This window comes from Scophthalmus maximus, chromosome 5, assembly GCF_022379125.1.
Source record: "Scophthalmus maximus strain ysfricsl-2021 chromosome 5, ASM2237912v1, whole genome shotgun sequence".
NCBI lineage: Eukaryota > Metazoa > Chordata > Actinopteri > Pleuronectiformes > Scophthalmidae > Scophthalmus > Scophthalmus maximus.
Genome location: NC_061519.1, coordinates 20,609,355 through 20,629,945, shown reverse-complemented (window position 1 = coordinate 20,629,945; position 20,591 = coordinate 20,609,355). Strand labels below are relative to the sequence as shown.

The window sequence follows — 20,591 nt, the reverse complement described above, 5'->3', positions numbered from 1 at the left end:
ATGGACTGTGTGTGTGTGCGTCTGTGTACATGCACACGCACACACGCATGTACGCACACACACACACACACACACACACACACACACACACACGCACACACACGCACACACACGCACACACACGCACATCGAGGATCTATTTGATCGGATTAATCAGGAGTTTCTCTGGCTCTCCTCTCTTGTTCAGTTAATTGCATTAGAGCAATGGAGTCAAAGTCTGATGTCCTGCCTCGGTTTTCCCTTCCCACAGAAATGAGATGGAGGAGGAGGAGCAGGGGGAGGAGCAGGGGGAGGAGCAGGAGGAGGAGGAGGAGTGGGTGGTGGTGGTGTGGGCCGGAAGATGCACAGTGGAGAGAATGTTAATAGAAAAGTGAAGCGTTTGGGAGTGAACAGGAGCAAGAGGAAAGAGTTTAAACCTTCTGCTTGTTGTCTTTTTCACACAAACTAAGATATTGGACACCTTTAAAGAGTTAAAAGTTATTGAATGAAATGTAGCCAATAAAAATAACTGAAATAAAACCATATAATGTCTGAGAAGAGAGCTGGGATATAAGGTGGGTAAACTATGACCCGCAAATTAGCCTGAATATCAGAAAAGTACCAAAAGTCCCAGGAGGGAAAACGAATATTTTCAGAAGGGAGTATAAATTCAATCTATGCTTTTATTACTTGATGGTTCCTGTAATTCCAGCCAATTTACTGGAAACTCCCCTCACGATGTCCCATTGGCTGGAATTTAGCTGCAAATTACAAGGATGTTTCCAAGAAGGGAAAACACAAGTTTGGCACAGAAAGAATAATCAGGAAATGATGTAGTGGGTCTGAGTCTGTTCCCGAAAAGAAAGCTTCTTTTTTTTTCATTACACATTAATTTCGCATTATGAAGATTTATGCCGATATTCAAAGTCATTTGTATATCAGCAATCTCATTTTTCTGCAAATCAAATCGAGAGAAAGCTAATTTTTCCTGTTCAGTTTTTGCTCTTCTGCTTCTTTGCATGTGGTTTTCCTTCACCAGCAGCTGCTGACTGTGCCTGTTCTGTCCGACTGTACCTCCACTCCATGCTTCATTTCCCCTCACTCCTTTACCCTCTGCTCACTCCTTCCTTCTCTTCCCTCCACAACTTCTCCTTTTCTTAAAGGAGACATATTATGCTCACATTCAGGTTCCCAGTTTTTAAAGTTGGCTTTCCTGTGCACAGGGTAACTTAAATGGGGCGAGTAAGCGATTTGAATCCAATGCACTTTTTGTAAAAGATCAGGGATTATTCCCACGGTCCGCTGGCTGTAGGTGCTGTGCGTGCGCGCCGAAAAACAATCCAGTTTTTGCGCGTTGTGGTCGCGTCAGCACCGAACCAGCGCAGTCAAAAAAACCAAAACAATCTTTCTACAATCTGAAATGACTGCCCCTTTAATTCAGATGTGCTTCTGGTTGAGTGTTTCGCGGCCACTTTCGCTGGGTTTCACAACAGGGACAACTGTATAAAGGTAACACCTCTACTGACAAAACGGTTATATTTATTCATTTCTTTATTATTTTTCTGAATCCGACTCGAGGTAAAAGCATTGAATTCTGACATTTTGCAGATTCGTGCTGCTCTTTGTGTTCGCTCACTGGCTGCTGCTGCTGCCTCCCTCCGTCACCTCGTCTTCACCCTACACTGCTTCCACTTCGTTGTGAAGGAGGCGCTCTCTGCTGTGTTGTGTTGACTTCTGTTCTGTAGAAAGTATCATACAGAAAATGTGCCCGCTTGCTCCGTCTACCCAGGGGGTAATTGTTTGTTCTCCCAGCCAAACCTTGTGGGTGCCTGCATGTATTCGTCCAGGCAACCGCAGATATGACAAAATAACCTCTTGATGCAATCAAATCGTCGATTAGAGGAGAGCGAGTGACTGGACTTTGCTACTTAAAGCAGATTTAAATCAAATTAGATCCTTTTGATTCACAGCTGAGTAATATTTCTGGACCCAGAGGTGAGATGCAGCTCGGCCTCTGTAGCGCCGTGTCACCACTGGACTAAACCTGGGTTAATGCATTGCATATTCTGAATAAGTTCTGTTTAATTGATTGTGTATTGGTCCCAGCGGTAACAATAACAAGGGAGACCTTTAAAAGCTTGAAAAGCTAACTGCCATTTTTATAGCATATCCATTTCATTACATAAGTTACTGGTTTGTGAAATAATAATGCTGCAGTTTTTATGATTATTCTCCTTGTGGACACAGCTCATAATGAGCATGTGCCGATTCATGTGGGATCCACTCACATTTTGGCACAGATCAAGCACAAGTGAGGCCATTGACAAAATGCAAGAGACAATCATTTTTTGTTGAAAAGATGAGATCGAAAAGAGCGTTTTGAAAACCTGATCTCACCTGAGGGTGGGCCGGAAAAAACTACCACACTTCCCAAAACTGAACGTGCGGCTGAAACTATCGAAAGGCTTGGCATGCACAAGTCCAAAATATCCCGACTCTGACGACACTGTGGAGGCTGCACGGAAACACGTGCTGTCCTTGGGCTGCCGTGGCCGCATGTGCACACGATGCTGGCTCAGGCTTTTGTTGGAAGCCACTGCTGGGAGGCTCAGAGGGAGAGGCCTCGGGGAGAGGTACTGTTGAGTCCGAGGCTACTACTGCATGTTCAGGGAGGGCAGAGGATAGTTAGGGAGAAAACCCTTCCCCTCTCTTCTACTCTTTCTGTTGTATCATTTTAAATTTAATCGGGGGGTCGGCGGCGGGCGAGTCGTCTCTACAGCAAGTGGCATGTCCGCTCCACCGCAGGCTTTGGGCAGCGGGGACAGCAAGTTCCCCCCGGGGCTGGCATTAAGCTGGCAGGACCCATTTCAGACAGTGGCCATGTCATGGTCTGTGGCATCAAAACCAGCATTAAAAAAAAGGATATCGCTGGAGGGAAGCGAGAGCGGGAAACAGGCGGAGGCCCAGAGGTTTGGAGGGGTTAGAGAGGAGCGAGGGAGGGAGGGGCGCTGGAGTCGAGTGTGAAAGAGCAATGTAGTCATATAGACGATGCTCCTTTTTCCCCCCCAGAGTGGCTATCAACGGATGAGCAGGTGGAGGATCAGCGACAGGTTCAAGGGGACTTCGACCGGACACCAGGCTGATGGACACACACCGGTTCAAACCTGTGACCTCCCTGCCGACTTATAAACAGCAGAGGGCAGATTTCATGGGTTGCCGAACAGCGATCTGTACGGCCGCTCTTTTGTCTCTCCGATCCTGTAGCCTTCTTTTCTATGTCATCCTGCTGAGTCCTGAGAGACTAAGCCAGCTCTGCCTGTTAGTTCACTCAACTGGAGACTCCATGCTCCCCTCTGCACACCACCAGAGCCTGGATAAAAGCCCCCTCAGCTTCAGATAACACAATGTTCTCAATCTACCCAATTTTGTGGAAATCCATCCAACAGTTGCTGAGACATTTTTACTTAAAAACAACAAGTTTAAACCCTCGTGAAAAATCAGGGGATCACCGAAGTCGTGAGAATGAATCCTCTGGGGATAATGAAAGTCTGGACAAAATTTGATCCATCCATCAGCTGCTGAGACATTTTACTCCAAACGACCAATTTCGACCTCGTGGTGGTGTTACGCTGCGTTCACACCAAACGCAAAGCGAATTTGCGCAATTTTGGCTGCGGGATCATTTATATTTACTCGTGCGAGTAATGTGAGTAAATGCAAAATATCCGCCCGTTCAACTGGAGCGAGTGAAGCGAATATATTTGGCATCTTGGCGTTGCATCATTCGCACCCTTCCCGAATTCCCCGTCTACTCGTGACCTTTGTATGTAGTCTCATCACGCGGTTGCGTTTTTTGTTGTGAACGCACCATTAGAGGAAAAATCCGGGGGCCACCAAAGTCATTAGAATTCATATCATGATGAGATACAACCATGCAGGTATTTCAGTCTGGACCATAGCAAGTACATGTAGTGGACTGACAAATGTTTCCTTTCATGGAGCCACACATCAGGCATGGATAAAAATCCACTCAAGTGATGCGTTGTTTTCATGGCCCCACACACAACCCTGTCAACACGGTGTTTTCTTCTAACAGCTTTTCCAAAGTGTGTTTTCAAGGTCATTTCCCTGCAGATTGCTTGAGTGACTCAATACACATTAATGCTCAGATTTGTTTGCTTGTTTCTGACAGCCACCCCACTTTCACTGCACAGTTAACATATCTGAAGACACTGTCTGACTGCGCCACAGCTAAAAAAAAAAAAAAGTTCAAGGCACACTCAGAAAAGCAGGTAGCAAGGATAGGCAGATTTATTCAAACATAAATGCAGGTTTTCAGTCTCTATGAAATCTTTCACTTCAAAACAGCAAAAACTAGCAGGACAACGAAGGAGCAAACTCAAACAGAATTCAATTTCTGAAATATTATTATTTTTTGACTGGGATTTTAATGATGTTCCTGCATGTCACTTCACATTCCATGGCGGTTGGAGAACAGAAAATATCTAGAGGGAAATCTAGAGCCACTAATGGCCGAGTGCAGCAATCACCCAATAAAAAAGTTAGAGGTTTAACTTTATCCATCATCTCTGGGGGCGGGCACACACACACACAGACACACACACACACACACACACAGACACACACACACACACACACACACACACACACACAAACACACACACACACACACACACACACACACACACACACGTGCACACACACACACACACACGTGCACACACACACACACACACACACACACACACACACACACACACACACACACACACACACAGGAGATTTCAGGAGATACGAAGCTGAAATGTCTGTTTCTTGATGTGAGGGGTGTGTAACTGAGCGAATATCAATATATACTTCAGTTGTACTTATGGGGCCATTAAACGTTCCATAACAGTATTTCCATGCAATCACACTAAATCCTCATTTATTGTTTGCCTATATGGAATAAAATCAGATGGATGAACGTGCACCGCCGCAGTCATTTGTTTAATAGTCAGACCATCGGTTCACCAGATAATTGAACAATTTTCAGTACAAACAAACATCCAGAGGAGATGATGAAGTAAACTAATGGCCCAGAAATGCATTTAAGCAGTCTGAAGTCATCCTTCCGTCTTCCCGTCGAGCAGACAATATTCTCTCAGGTCTGATGTCGGCACACTTCCACCAGTAATATCATTAGTGAAGTCTAGCGAGTCGTTCAAAGCCGACTCAAAAAGCTTGAAATGGTTAATTCATTTGCAAGGCGTTCTCCTTCTCTGAGCCATTATAACAAATCACCCGCTCCGTGAAGAACGTCAGCGTCACTTTACAGCTAAACGACTGGATTTCACTGCATTTTACAGGGTAAACAGTCTCCGGTTGAAGCTAAAATAATGTGCATATTTGTATGGATGCATGAGATTGTGTGCTGCAGCTGGTGGTCTGACAAGGATACTGTTCTAAACAGACTACGGAGCATAACCCTGACAGATGGTGTTATATTATACATTCGGTGTGCTGTATTCATCGCAAAATGCCACTCGTCACGAGTAATTTACTTTAGTTCTTTTTTGGTTCTTCAAACTTTACTGCCAACATTTAAAAGCTCCATGTTGTCCTTTCCCACACTTACCTGTTGTAAATGTCGTCGTCCTCCCCTCCCCAGCCCCAGTACTCGTTGGGGAAGCCGTTGATCTTCAGGAACTGTTTTTTACTGAGGCCTGAAACTCCTCCGAAGTAGCCTGCGTAGGGCAGCCTAGAAAGAGGAGATGGGATAGACGAGGGAGAGAGAGAAAAGTTCTTATATTATTACAAAAGTATAATTGTGTTAGCAGGTTTTCTCCCTTGTATGTTGTCGTCGATCACAAATGATTAAATACATGAAGATTTAGCAGGATTATGTCCGTTTCCCTTTCCGTATAAACTGAGCTAAAGTGTTTTGGAGGGTAAAGTAAAAAAAAAACAACCCGGAAAACCTCATGAAATGTTTCAGACAATGAGGTCTTTTCCACTAATGTTTCTGATGGGTGCCGTTTTACAGTAAGTGGATAATCCATCACCATAAAATCCCTTTTAATGATGCATGAAATGACCCAGGTAAATATGAACACGGGCCACAGAAGGCATTGTGGGCAAAAACCTCTTGAGCTCATGCAAAGTGAAGACAAGAAACTATCACCATCCAAGCATATTGTGCTCTTGAAGAGACATTAGTCCCGATACACATATGCACAATGATTTGTGGATAACTTATGGTGAAACTATGGTGAATGGAATAAAGCACAAACATTATGAATTAGACAAACCATCATTAACAACTGTAAAACTTTTCTCTCCATATTCAGCCTTTGATGACTTGTCTTCTATATCTGGTCATTTGCATAGGAAATGTTAAGATGCTAAATTTGATTATATAAGTGCATCTCAATGGATGAGATGAAAAAACAAGTAATTAAATCAGAAGAAAAAGGGAAATAAGGAACAAATACGCAAAATTAAAAATTAATATAAGATAAGACAGATGGTAGGAAAGAACGATGAGATAATGAGGGAGGGTCAGTGTCCTGTTGATACCAACCGTATTATGTACATTAAATTATGTAAACGTTTTATTTTTCTTTTTTCTTCAACATTCGTGAGACTAGTGGAGCGGGATGGACGTCAGCTGGGAGCGCTACGCTGCGCCTGGAGACTAACCTGAGGGTGATGCATGTGTCTGTTTGTGCGAGTGTGCGTGTGTGAGTGAGTGCGGGTGCACATTGTGTACAGTATGTGTTGTCAAATGTATGACAGCCTCCTGACAAGCAGAAATTAATGAGACCATATGTTTCCGCACAACTTTTCCCAGCAACAATGTGGTGTGTGTGTGTGTGTGTGTGTATGTGTGTGTGTGTGTGTGTGTGTGTGTGTGTGTGTGTGTGTGTGTGCAGACTTTCTACGGTTGTGTTTGACTGGGCTGAAAAGGACTGTTTGAGGTTAAGTTACATTTTCAGTGGATCATTTTTGTCTTGTAATCAAGCACCTTTACAGTGTGGTATCACTTCCTCCACCGCTGCCTCTGAGCAAACAACCGTCTGCCAAAGTTTCGGCTATTTCACAGGACAAATGCCCGTGTTTGTGTTTCTGCTTGAGTTCCCCTAACTGCTTAGAAGCGTTCGACATTTCAAATACAATTTCTCAGTTTCAACCCTTTGTCCCTGACAATTGTTCAATGATCACTTGTTATTTTGTCAGAAAAACAATACCACAGGATTTTCACGTCAAAATCTCAGTTTCTCTATTTTCCTGTTTGATGACTCATCCTGCCATGAGTGGGTGTTTACAAATGCTGTGTCCAATGACAATGCTCCAATTTTTTGAACTCCCTCCCAGGGACAGGGACCAGCTGTCCAGGTCATTGGTTGAATCTGCGGCAGATTCAACCAATGACCTGGACAAGAAGTCCTCGCCAACAGAGAGCAGGTTGTTGTCCTGACTTTTCATGTTGAGCTGCTGGTTATTGTTAACTCGGATGTCCACTAGCCCCGACATCTGTTTCCGATGTCTTCAAACAGCCACAAAATTATGTACGACGTAATGCTGATATTATTGAATACATTGCATGACATTCTGCCCAGAGAGCTGTGAAGTGTTGCGAGGTGCCAAGATGACGGGGTCGCACTTTACGTGACCCGAGTTTCGCAAATATTTTACTAAGTCTTTATTTAAATTCATGTCTTGCGTGTTTGTGGACTTTTTTCTTTTAATCTGGAATCTTTCTAAACGCTGAAACTGGACAGGTCAAACAAAAAACCTACTTCATCCCATTTTCTTCATTTTCCTCAGAGCAAAAATCATTCCGTTGAAACTATTTCAAGTCTTTACGGCTTGATTGCAAATCAGAACTACAACCCTGAATAACACCTGGTATTGTATTTGTTGCCAGACGACATTAAGCTTATTGAGGCACTCCATCAGTGAACTGCTGTGACCCCCTGGGTGTTCTCAGTGGGATAACTCTTGTGGACTGACAGCTCGTGGAGGGGCAGCTCACATTCACTGGCCGCGTCGAGGCCATTCATCAATGCGTCCAGTGCTTTTAGATAATTGAGGAGAAGGTGTGGTGTCACTGTGCAAAAGCCACGACTTCAAACAGGAACTAACCATTCGGTGCAGTCAGACTGTGGGGACACAACAAACTATAACAAGCCAAGATTATATACTCTGGATGAAGCTATTCCTTAGCTTTGTAATCCGTATGTACAGTATAGGAAAAGTTCTCATAATAAATTGTTTTATTGTGTTATTTAATTAATCACAATATAAAACACTTACTTTTTTTTACTCGTTCTATTTGTGTTTCCATCCTGCTCTTCTTTCTTTTATTTTGTGCAAATGAAATGCATGTAAAATATTATATTAATTATATAAATATTGCACAGGAGAGGGAAACTTTCCTCATTGAAATACATGAAACAAACATAAATGCAATATTTCCATCCCCATTGTGCTAAGTCTGATTGTTTCTCTTTTAATCATGTCTCTTGTGTTCGCTGCTTCTTCTTGGTTTATGATTGCCTTAGTTCAGAATTAGTGCCACCAGCTCTTTATGAAACAACCGCTAACATTCACATAACAGCAGTGGTTGGACACGTGGATCAACTTACATTTTCTAATGCAAATTTTCAGAAAATTTTGAAATAACATGATTTGTCAAGAGTCAGTCGTTATTGTTTTCAAGATTTTCATCATTTTAATACACAGGACCAAGAAAAGCTACAAAAGCTGATAACTGAGAGGCTGAAACAAGGTAATGCTTGGAATCTTACTTGAAAAATTTGCTAAAACATAAATGTATTATTAAAATAGTTTTACTAATAATAGACTAAAGAATTACTTGACAGTTTTTTTTCAACTCAAAGATGTAAAGATTTATTATTTTTGTTGCATTTTTTTCCACGTGATGGTCAATCAAAGTTTTCTGATCATCCATGCAACACCCCCCAGCATCTTGCTTCACGCAGGCTGATCCAGCGGTTCCAGTGATCACAGACACACTCTTCAAAGTTAATAAGGGTCTTTTCACTGCTGTAGTCCGGACTTGTTAGTTACGCTTGGTGTCATGTGCTCTTGTTTTTCGAGTACAGAAATATGACCAAATCAAAATTGGCAGCGGTGGATTGTGGTTGCATTTCCATGCTAATTAATGCCACAGACAAGGATTTTCTGAGCATAATGAGATTTAGTCAACTTAAATACTGCTCCTTCAATTGCCTGTCACAACAAAAACTGTTGGGCCATTTCATATTGCATATTCAAATTTAACACAATTACATTTTTACAGAGTTAGCATCACAAACTGTGAAAGTTATCTGCAGTAATGATTTGAGCAGACTGGAAAAGGTTAGGGTGAGGGTCCTTTAAGCTTTGTAGGTGCAGGCGTCATCAGTGTGTGATTGTATGCAATTATTCAGCCAAGTGGGATCACTAATGCATCAACATTCCTTCAGAGAAACTTGTCGTTATTTGACCTTCTTCAAATGCTATTACCCAAATTGCATCACATCGGGCTGAGCTGCATAGAAGCAAAAAAATAAACAACCTGTTGGGTGCCATCACCGCTGAGTGGGAACATCATCAGCTCACCTGAAGCCAAACTTGTCCATGGCAATGGCAAAGTGTCGCGGCTGGTCGTAGCAGTGGTAGAGGTTGCGGTCGTCCATCGGGATCAGGTCCACGTCGCTGAAGATGAAGCAGTCGTACTCCGCGTCCTTCAGCGCCTCCGTGTAGCCGACGTTCAGCAGTTTGGCGCGGTTGAAGGTCTCCTCACCCAACTGCAAGTGAAAACACGACGGGGGTCATTGTTTTGGTTGTCTACGTACAGACGTGGAAGTAAAAGCTCCACCGCTGCATGTCCTCTTCTTGAGAAGTTTGGTCGCATTTTCAGCCCTTTTCACGGTTTCTAAACTGCACAACATCTGCCTTCAGCCTTGTTGGAGAATGTTGGGATTTTCCCTTTAGCAAACTATGCAGTCGCCAACTAAAACAATACTGTTTAGAGCATCATTGACCATCAATATTTAGTGTCTGCGGTGCTGGTGTGTATTTATCTCTGCAGTGTGAGCTGATGTATTGACCTCGAGAGAGAGCGCTGACCGCAGGAGGGAATTGCATCTGTTTTTCAGTCCAGGCGTGGCCCCCGAGTTCGACCCCTTGGCTAAGATAAATGCATTGTTGCCAAGCAGCACAGCAGCGTAAGGTAGCTGAGGTTAATGTATATGACAGTTATACATTCAATTACGTATAGGGTAATGTATATCTCCTTTTCGCGGGGTCCTTGTGCAACAGCTTGGTGCAGAGAGGCAAACGAGCACAGAGAGAAGCTGCGGTGCAGCCGTAGACTCTTTCGGCAGGCACTTGTCTTTTGCACGTCCTTGAACGTTTTCCAAATTTATTCTACAATTCATGTTCAATTACCGTTAAACCACCAAAGCAGTGGATAGAGTGACAGTGATAAGGTCCAGTGCTGAAATGAAAATTCAAACCTTTGTACTGTCAGTACCTGGGACATCCATGAACAGTTTTTTTCCCTCAGGGGATGTTTTTATTAACCTATGGTACAAATGGTCAATGTATAATTTTTATAGAAATGGCCGCAAGTCCCTTAGCAAGTTTGATCCTTGTAGCATCAGCTACTGCCACAACTGAAGCCCGGTAGTTGAGTCACCGTTTTCCTTGGCACCATCGTGCGAAAGATCTGGGCAATGACAGGAAGCCATTCATAACTTAATTTAGTAATCATGAAATAATCATTTGTTTAATTTATAAATTGATTCAAGAGATTCAAGGACTTGCTTCTTTTTCAAGATGGTGAACGCAAATATTTTTGGTGTTTAGACTGTAGGTCGAACAAAAACTATTTCACTGCGTCATCTTTCGTTTGGGCAAATTGAGATTGAAGGTGTTCCACAATTTTGTAAGACTTTATAGAGAGAACGATTAAACATACAGTAAAAATAATCGTTAGATTAAGAAAAACACCACTCACTCATTCATTGTAATATGTGTAAGTTACTGTTCCTGATATACAGTCACAATAACAGTGGGTGAGTTGCAAGGAAATCTACTGTATTTACTCTGGGTAATGAGCTCTCTGAGTTATCATGACTATTATAGCTTCATGCAAATCTGACTGGTGTAGCACAGTTAAGTCCTTAGGCAAATCTGTAAGATGTGAGAGGGCCCCACATGACAAGATTACACGTTTATGCTAATGAGACTTGGTCCCAGTGTGAGGCTTCATTTCTCACATCATGAAAAAAGGACTTCCCAGTTGGAAGAGCACATCAGCATCTAACTGTATATGGCAGAAAAATGAAACTAGCGTTACAAATTTGCCGCATACACGTACTATATTCCCCGGCCATTAGGGAAAACCGCCCACTCTCGACAGCACAGAGAATCTCCAAGGTGATTAATGCATCTGCTGCTGGTCCTCACTTGTGTTTGGGACAGTTTCTTTTCTTTTTTTCTTTTTGGATCACACTTGCTTCCATACCGGTGTGTTATCTGTTCGGACGGCCCGTGAATCAAGTACAATGTGTAATCCCTCTGGTAAACCCACTAATACCCGAGATTTGAGAGCATAATCCCCCGCGTGCAGGTGACAAAGAAATCTATTGTCATAAATCCACTGGGCCGTTCAAATATCAGCTATAGAGTCGTCTTCTGTCCATTTTCAAATAACAGTGAACGGGTTCAGTCAACAGCGTGTGAGGATAGCAGAGCAAAATACAACTGACGTCAGTGAAATCAATTTCATAAAAAAAAATAAACATATTGTCTGATGAGATTGAACAAAGTTTCTAGCAGCTCTCTTCCCTGGATTCCAAGTCACTGTGCCGCTATTGAGTCCGATGGTGTGTTAGAAGCTACTCAGTTTAACTTTGAACAATGTATTGATACAAGATCCATTCGTCATGTTTTGACTTCACTCTGTCAAACTCTGCCTTTGTTCCCCACGTGCTAATGAACTCCAACTGAGAGCAACCAGACGAGACGTCGACTCTAGAAGTGAAGGAGCATTTCAAGAGGCCGAAACATCTAAACTACTCAAGCTGTGAACATTGGCAAAAATGAATCTGCGTGTGCATCTTTTTAAATCTAATGCAATCCACTACAGAAGCTCAGACAGTCAGAGACACGGAAGGTCAAAGCATTTTCCGCTGATTGCCGGGACAACACTATAATCAGAGGTGTTTTTTATGTTTTCCCCGACGCCTTAACAAACATGATAGCCGAAGAATAATCCACACACATTTCAATCCATAGTCACGGAGCAATTCATCAGGAACAACTGCACACCTGCATATTCATGCGATGATCCAATCGGCCTATCGCGTGGCAGCGGTGCAACGCATGAATCCAGAGCGACGGGGGGAAAAAGAGGAGGAAGGCCAGACAGGCTTGACAGAAAGACTACAGTTACTCAAGATCATTACTCTTTTCAACTGCGGCGAGCGCAAAAGCGTCTCAGAATGCACAACATGTCAATCTTTGAAGCAGATGGGACACAACAGACGACCGCGTCGAGGTTTTGCCGCAGTCGACCCACAAAAAAAAAAAGTAGCCCGGTGGATTTCTGCTGAGGCACGCAGATGGTCGGGTCAGAATTTGGCATCAACAGCATGAATCCATGGACCCGACTAGCCTTGTGTCAATAGTCCAGGCTGCTGGTGGTGGTGGTGGTGGTGTAATGATGTGGGGAATGTCTTCTCTGGCACGCCTTGGGCCACTCGAGACAAATCAATCGTGTTTTCAATGCCGCAGCCTGAGTGTTGTTGCTGACCATGTGCATCCCGTCATGGACACGATTTACCGACTTCTAATGGCTGCTTCCGCCATGACAACGCACAATGTGACAAAAAGTCCTCTCGAGTTTGTCTCGCGGACACGACAGTGAGTCCCGTGAACTTCGGTGGCCTTCCCCGGTCACCACATCTGAATCGACACCTTTGGGATGTGACAGAGTTGACATGAATGTGCAGCTGACTAATCTGCAGAAATCCTGCGATTTGTTCACGTCGACGTGGAGCGCGATTCTTAAAGTTCCCGTCACCTGCTGGAATAAATGCCACAAAGAACTGAGGAAATGCCAAGTATTAGTAAGGTTTCTCAAATGAAGCAGTATCTCAGCTTCCTTCCTCCTCCTGCCAGTTCACCTGTGCATCTCCTCATCCATTCAACCAGAGGCTGCAGTATTCAAACCCTGATCCATCACTCACAGAAACACTACGGCCAGCTCTCTTGGTTCTCTGTATTTTCCTCATGTTGTGTGTTGCCCCGCCTAATCCTTCGTTTGCCTTTGCCTCAGCTTCGTCGTTCTCCGTCTCCCTGGTTTGCCCGCCACGCTCAATACCTCATCTCTCTGCTGGGCGTGCTGGCGAGTCAGACCCATCGCCTGCTCCCCTCAACTGTCTGTCTGCCCCGCATGGCTCAGCTTCCCGTATCCCTGTCTGCCCCACTGCTCCGCTGATTAAGGCGCGCCTCGCAAACATCTCTGCAATGAACTGCCTTCGTTTGAAATTTTAAAAAAGCCTTTTAGTTCGAGTTCTACTTTTGGGCCCTGTGTTGTTACATTGATCCTAACTGCAGGTGTACAATATTTCATCAAATTAATGACTGAGACTGTGGTGGCCCACTGTTTGTCCCCCCACAGTTTCATAATGGCATTTTTTTCACTCCACATGATACATAACATAGAATCTCTCTCTCTCGCTCTCAAACACACTGAATCTCCTCAACCCCCCCGACTACTGCCACATATCTAATCTAAATCAGTGGTGTACCTACCAACCGATGTGCATATCTCCAAAGTTCATACATGCTCAGAGAAGTACAGTTGTTCTACCTTCCCCTATAGCGCCCACGTTTCGGCAAAAAGTTTGATCTCTTTTTATTGTTGTGCTGCAAACAAATCATAACTATCATAATTACTTAAAAAAAATGTTTGTGACTGTGCTTGAGACAGAGTGAGAAAGTCAGAGTGCAGGAGGGGAAATTATGTTACTGGCTTACAGATGATGAGCACATATATCTTTACAGAAAAAAAAAAACCCAACCTCATTATGCAATATTGCGGTCATTGTTTATAATTCTAATGAGACATGAGTGTATGAACCACTGGGGCATCTCGGCTTTATGGCGCTCTACATCTTTCCTAATCACTTCCTGCCATAAGCGAGTTTACATCAAGGTAAAATGACACCATTATACTCGACAGGCCGTTTAAGTAGTGTGGATACACAGAGGCACGGGGGTTGATAAATACAGAGGCTGCCAGGTGTGTGGAGGAGATGGCACCTTTTTATATCCGACGCCTTGATTGAATTTTAGTGGGAAATCTAATTCAACCGAATACTGTTATGTGGTCATGTTGTCAGGTGTTGTATTTCAAATCTGAATATCAGAAACTGGCAAGAGACCAACAAGAAGAGAAAAACGTTTTTTCTTCCTCTGTGTTCAAACCATTGCAAAGCACTCTATTGTTCTGTTCTTACTCAACATGAGTTATTTTATTTTGTTGGCACAGTGTTTTCTGTGGACTCTGCATTTCCCCGTGCTGCCAGCTGCTTTTTCCTTTTTAAAAAAAATTCTATTAACTTCTTCAGGCTGTTGTTTTCTGACCAAAACCCGCCTCACGTTTTTCTCTCTCTTACCCAGAATGCAGTAGAACAAAGTGCTCAGCCAAAATGTGCCTACGGTGGCCCACAGGGGGGCTGGTCAAACTGTTCAAGTGTGAATATTTGACATATCAACAAATTGCATGTTGACAGGGCGCAGAAAGGGTACTTTAATTTAGCAGAGGGCAATTCTTTGGGCTCCCTAATTTGCTATTTCACGGGCATCTTTTAGCTTTCAAGGACATTTCTGCTCCATTAATTTTTGATCAGGCCACACATAATGCCGCGTGCATATGCATGTGAGCCCGCAATCCCAACCTTGTGCAAAAGAGTTTACTGCCAAGTGTGACAAGTTTGTACGTGTGTGTGTGTAAACCAATAGTGTTTCCTTCAGCTATAAGACCTCTGCCTCTTCAGGCTCAGTTATCAAGAGAAAACATCTATGGAGACCATCTTGCGATGGGATCAAGGTGAAAACATAACCAGCCGCATTGTCATGGTTGGTAATAATTGGATGATAAGATTTTAATAGACATTGAGCCGGCATCAGCAGCACTACATGTTTGAAGAGATCCCACACCTCAGTCTTCAGAGAGGGGTGCTGCGTGGGTTCTTTCCTGCATTTGTCACACAACTAATTTTAAAACCGAACAGGTACCCATCACAATGAAAAATGTTGCTCTCCAAGCCGCCTCTCCATGTAGGGATTCTCTTTTAATAAAATTGAAGCCGGGTCTGATTCAACCTGGAGAACAGTTTACACGCTACAGCCTTTTCTTAGTTCATTATGCATTAACTGGCATTTCTAAATAATACTATTAATAATATCTTTTAACATTAAATTACATTGACAGAGGCTTTTGTCCATTGTGTCTAATTATACATTCAAACCAAACATTGTTATTGTTATTTACAACTGCAAACATCTACCTGTCAGTGCTTTAGTTCTTGATATAGACAAATAAAAGTTCAATATATACTCTCTTTTACATCTGTTTTGGTCTCATCCTACTCCAGACTATCTAAATACGATATTAATATCAGACTCTCCACTATGTTCACCCGCTAGTCGTTAACTTGGAACGTCTGTATGTGTTTGGTATTTATTCACTAAAAACAACCACCGGCTTCAGCCCCCCCCCAAAAAAAAAATGTTGAGAGAGCGGTACAAGTGAACCAAAACAGAAAAGCAATTCTGTGTGGAAAACACAAAATTACAGACACACTTTTCAAAATCAGCACGGATGACTGACACCGAATGCGTCGAGGATGGTTGATAACGGGGATGAAGTGCGGACAGCTGCTGGGAAAGCAGACTTCCGACTGCAAAAAACGCTCGGGTAAATCACTGCCTGCCTGGGAAAATATGGGAGGGGTAATTGAACGGAAAACACATCATCATCTGCCACCGAGGTGTCCAGTTGCTCCACTGCAGCGGCCCAGTGACTGACAGCAGGAGGCCGTGGTTGCAGTGCTCCTTGTTGTGGTTGCTGGCAGCAGCTCCCTGCAATGTGTGCAACGGTGTGTGTGTGAGTGTGTGTGTGTGTGAGGCAGAGACACAGAGGAAAGACGTCGAGGCAATTCTGATGGGAAAAATAGGCGGTGAGGAAAAAACACGAAATTATATAAATGGTCATAAATATTCATAGAAGATGTAACCGTGCCTCTTGAGGTTTGTGTCGGAGCCTTTAGGGATGAAATTTGAACCGTGTGGAGCCGGTACACATCTACGTGAAATTGATAATTAACAATCTCATATTAAAAAACCGGGAAGGAGAAAAAAAGTCTCCCCCCAGACTCTGACAGATCTTCTTGAATATTCACACCGCCAGTGACTCTTGAAAGCTCAGTGCACTCATGAAACTTTTTCCAAAAGAAAACCAGTCAAAGGTGATGGAAGGAGTCTTCTCTCAGCATTTTCACGACTCAGAAAAGACGTGTACGTTTTGGTTACATTGCTAGAAAAAAATTGTTGCTCATCTAAGCTGAGGCCAAAAAAACAGGCATAGATCTGAAAAATCACCTTCCCGGACGCCGGGGGGATTACCTGGTGGGAGATTGAAAGTTAGAATAGAGAAAAGTGACAGCTGCACTTGCAAATTCATAAGTGGTCATCTTTAAAACACAATATGTGTGTCATGAGTCTTGCTCGCGCCATTTTTTTTTTTTTAAAGGAAGGAGTCATTAGAATTTAATGTTCTTGTTTTATTTAGCCCAGTTAGACAGAGGAGGGTGGAATTAATTTTTAAAACCCTGTTCACTTTTATGAGGGTGGATAAAAGCCACAGGGGGAAACTTTTCCACTCCTCAGGTGTGTGTGTGTGTCCATCGAGCTTTTTTTTTTCCTGGCAGGGCGCTGGGGAGCGCTTCCTCCCAGTCCCAGCGCTTCGCTTCGTTAAAAAAAGAGCTGCGTGTGGGGTTTCGATTCTATGACAACAATATCTCAACAACAACATTCTAAATGCTAAAACACATTCCCCAGACATTCAGTGTCAGGTCGATCTGCTCACTCGGATGGGCTTTTCTGTTTTTGTTGTGATCGTTTTTGTCCGACGTACAGTATCATACGGCTCTGGACGGACAAACACAGCCGCTGTGTCCAAATTTAGGGGCCGCCTCTGAAGGAGGCTACATTTGAAGACCGGCTGTCCCATGTGTCCCACCATTCCCAACCTATCCCAGGGTTAATTGTGCACCGGTGACAAACTTTTTTCAACTGCAGCTCCCTTGCCACAGGCGACAGTGGTAAGGCGGAACACACACCTGCCGTGGACCACACCGTCTCATTTCGGTTTGGCCCTCGCAGTCTGCGTTTCCTCCGTTTGCCGTTTGCTTTAAAAACCATGACTGAGGGACGAGAATGATAAATGTTCTTACATGAGGGCTAATGCGTCCGCCAGGCTCAAATTCAAAAACCCCTTTGCATCCAAACTTGATTCAATGTAGAGTGAATTCATGGTGTCAGATGGAGTGGTTGGCAAATTAGTGCCAATCAGGCACTTTTCTTGTTTGAAAAAAAAAAGAAAAAGAAATTCCGACCTACGAATTTTGCTCATCTCCTCAGGTAAGAAAGGTAAATTATCTTCCACCTGCACTTCCTGTCATTGCTTACATTTATTTTCTCTGTGCCTCTTGCTCTGTCTGTGTCTGGCAGTTCAACCCTGACGTCTCCGCAGTAATCTGGTCAGTGTCAGTCTCTCTCCCTCTGCATGCCCTCTGAAAACCAATTAACCCTATCAGCCCTATCTGAGTATCACCAGATAAATCCATTGATGCTACCTGCTAAGAGTGTGTGTGTGTGTGGGGGGCATGTGTGCGTGTGTGTGGGATGAAGCCCAGCATACAACTTTCTCCCAAGTTTGGTCTCTCACACACACACACACACACACACACACACACACACACAAACACACACACCTGGACTGTTGCCATGGAGACAGATTTAGGACCAACCAGTACTCTGCCTGAATGACTGTCACCAGACAGCGAGCCAGTGTGTGCATTTGGATGCAATGTGTGTGTGTGTGCTTGTGTGCGTGTGTGTGTGTGTGTGTGTGTGTGTGTGCGTGTGTGTGTGTGTGTGTGTGTGTGTGTGCGCTTGCAAACATTTTGAGCGTCCATGTTTGTGTGGCAGGAGTTATCAGTCTCCTCCAGACAGACGGAGGTGGGGTTTCTCATGTTATCATTCAGCCGGTCAGTCAGTGCAGGGAAAGAAGAGACCACAGGAGACGTAGGGAGAGATTTCACCTTATCTCGCCTAATGGAGTCTGAGTTGAATGCGTGCGAGTGTGTCAGTGGCTTCCTGTGTGAGCCTATGAGCATATGTGTAAAGAAGAAAAATGAACTGACCTCCCCCAATCTCCATGTTGGAAGCAGTGGGCACGAGGCTGCAGTGATACGCCGTGTTTAAGGAGTTTGGAAGAAGTTGCCTTTTTTTTTTACTCCTTTCAAAACCAAAAGCACAAGACCAAAAAGTGTGAGGAATTAAATAAACACATCTGCTACCTGTGCTACCTATTGTGTCCCCAGCAGGACACTTTGATTGGTTGTTGTCGTTATGACGGCCGCGGCAGCCACGCCCACTCCCTGACAGGGCCCACTGACACCCCTGATGGCAGGGTCAATATATATGTGTTGCTGGAGGTCAGGGATCAAACTGAGCGATTGGTTAGTGGACGACAGCCGCCGACACGTTCTACGTGAAAGCAGAACGTTGGCACGATCAGCAGCTGCAACTGAAGGAGGAGTCCGGTGTAAGAAAAGTGCACGAGACGGCGAAGGAGAAAGCTACTAGAGTTCACCAGAGCCTCTGTGAACATTTGAGACTAAACGCACTCGGCCATGCGTTGCTTAATAAAAGATGATGATCCCTTCATTCCCCTGCCACCTGGGAAATAGGGGGCTCATCAATGCTTGATTAGATACTGCAGTCAAACTTGCACACACACACACACACACACACACACGAATACAAACACATATAAACATACACACACGCACACACACGGCTATATATATCTAATTCATAACCTGCCGGTTTTCAATCATATCATCGTACCCGCAGCTGTATGAGAGCTTGGCACCGAGCACAAAGAGTGAGAGGGGGAAGAGTGTGACAGAGTTGGCGTGGCGCCAGAATAACTAATTTGCTGTAATGACTTTCCGACAGTCCGGACACAGAGGAGCTCCAACATATAGCGAAAAGGCCAGGCCACGACAGGCAATTCAATTAACTATTCCGCCTTGGCGGAGTTCGCTGCAGCCGCAGATCAAGGCAACATCAACACAACAACCGGCGATGATATGCCGCTCTGCTGAAATAACTCCTCTGCTGCGCTGAAACAACTGAGCGAGTAATTTGTCGAAATTAAATAACAGCATTCAAATATAATAAGTTTCTGAAAACTTCTGTTTTATTGCAGGGAATCTGGACGGAGATGTCCCCGCGGAAATAAAAAGTGAAGCTGCAGAGCGGTCCACTTTCTTTCTGAGATATTGTGTGGAGGATTTGGCACAGAATTAAAAAAAAATTATTGCACTATTCAGTTTTTTTAATGTTATGTGCAAGGAGACAGGGAGATTCCCATGATTCCGCCATCTATATATGATACACTGACACATACAGTTAATGTAATGGTTTTACTCCTAATTAAAGGTTATAATGATTCGAAAGGTTCCCTCAAAAGGCCAAATATTCCCAAGAGGCCAAAGCTGAAATAACACAGGAAATGAATATCTCTGCATACTATATGATTCATACATACCAGCAGGAAAAAAATGAATTGCCTTTTAATACATTTTATCCCATGTGGTGAAGTCACATTTCTGCAATATTTGAACAACTGGACAGATTATATCTGGGCAGAACAAAAAAAAACCCATCTTATTAACTGTCTGAAGGCCTCACATATGCTACATCAGCTTGTTCCAGCTCTGTAGCAGCTATAGGACGTGTACAATATTCAAATCCAATGCCACGTTTTTTCTAAATGGCTGCTTAATTTACTCAAATGGAAATAACACACATTTCCCTACAGCTCAGCCTCACATGTTCAGTATCTTTGAGAGTTTTGGTACCTCTCATGTCGATCTTTATTCAGAAACTGAGTTGTGGTCTGCTTTGTGCCTCAAACTATGGAATCATTTATTTGGCTGCAGCAAAGCCAAGACAACGGACTTGCAAAGTCTGACAGCATGCGTCTCACCAGGGCTGGATATGACGGATGGATGAACACAGGGAGGATACTGTGGCGTTGGAAGCGAGAGTGACAAACCAGAGTAGATTTTGCGGCACGCTGACATGACAGCACAAGCCGGAGCGAGTGAGGGGAGAGAGAAGAGTGACTTGACTGCACAAGCCACAGAGGGTGAGGGTCAGAGAGAGGCAGAGAGACAGATAGACAGAACGATGAAAAACGACTGATGGACTAAAACAAAAGGGAGGTG

The 20,591-nt window shown here is 43.7% G+C and overlaps 1 protein-coding gene across 4 annotated transcripts in view; it reads right to left on the bottom strand.

Annotated features, from left to right (window-relative positions):
• b4galt2 (UDP-Gal:betaGlcNAc beta 1,4- galactosyltransferase, polypeptide 2) overlaps nt 1-20,591 on the bottom strand; it is a 124,088-nt gene that overhangs the window by 17,167 nt on the left and 86,330 nt on the right. For all 4 annotated transcript variants that reach the window (XM_035634301.2, XM_047331826.1, XM_035634297.2 and 1 more), the window contains 2 exons: nt 9,610-9,797; nt 5,618-5,740 (listed from right to left, as the gene is read on the bottom strand). In XM_035634301.2, the coding sequence (XP_035490194.2) occupies nt 5,618-5,740; nt 9,610-9,797 (311 nt within the window). The remainder of the gene's footprint in view (nt 1-5,617; nt 5,741-9,609; nt 9,798-20,591) is intronic.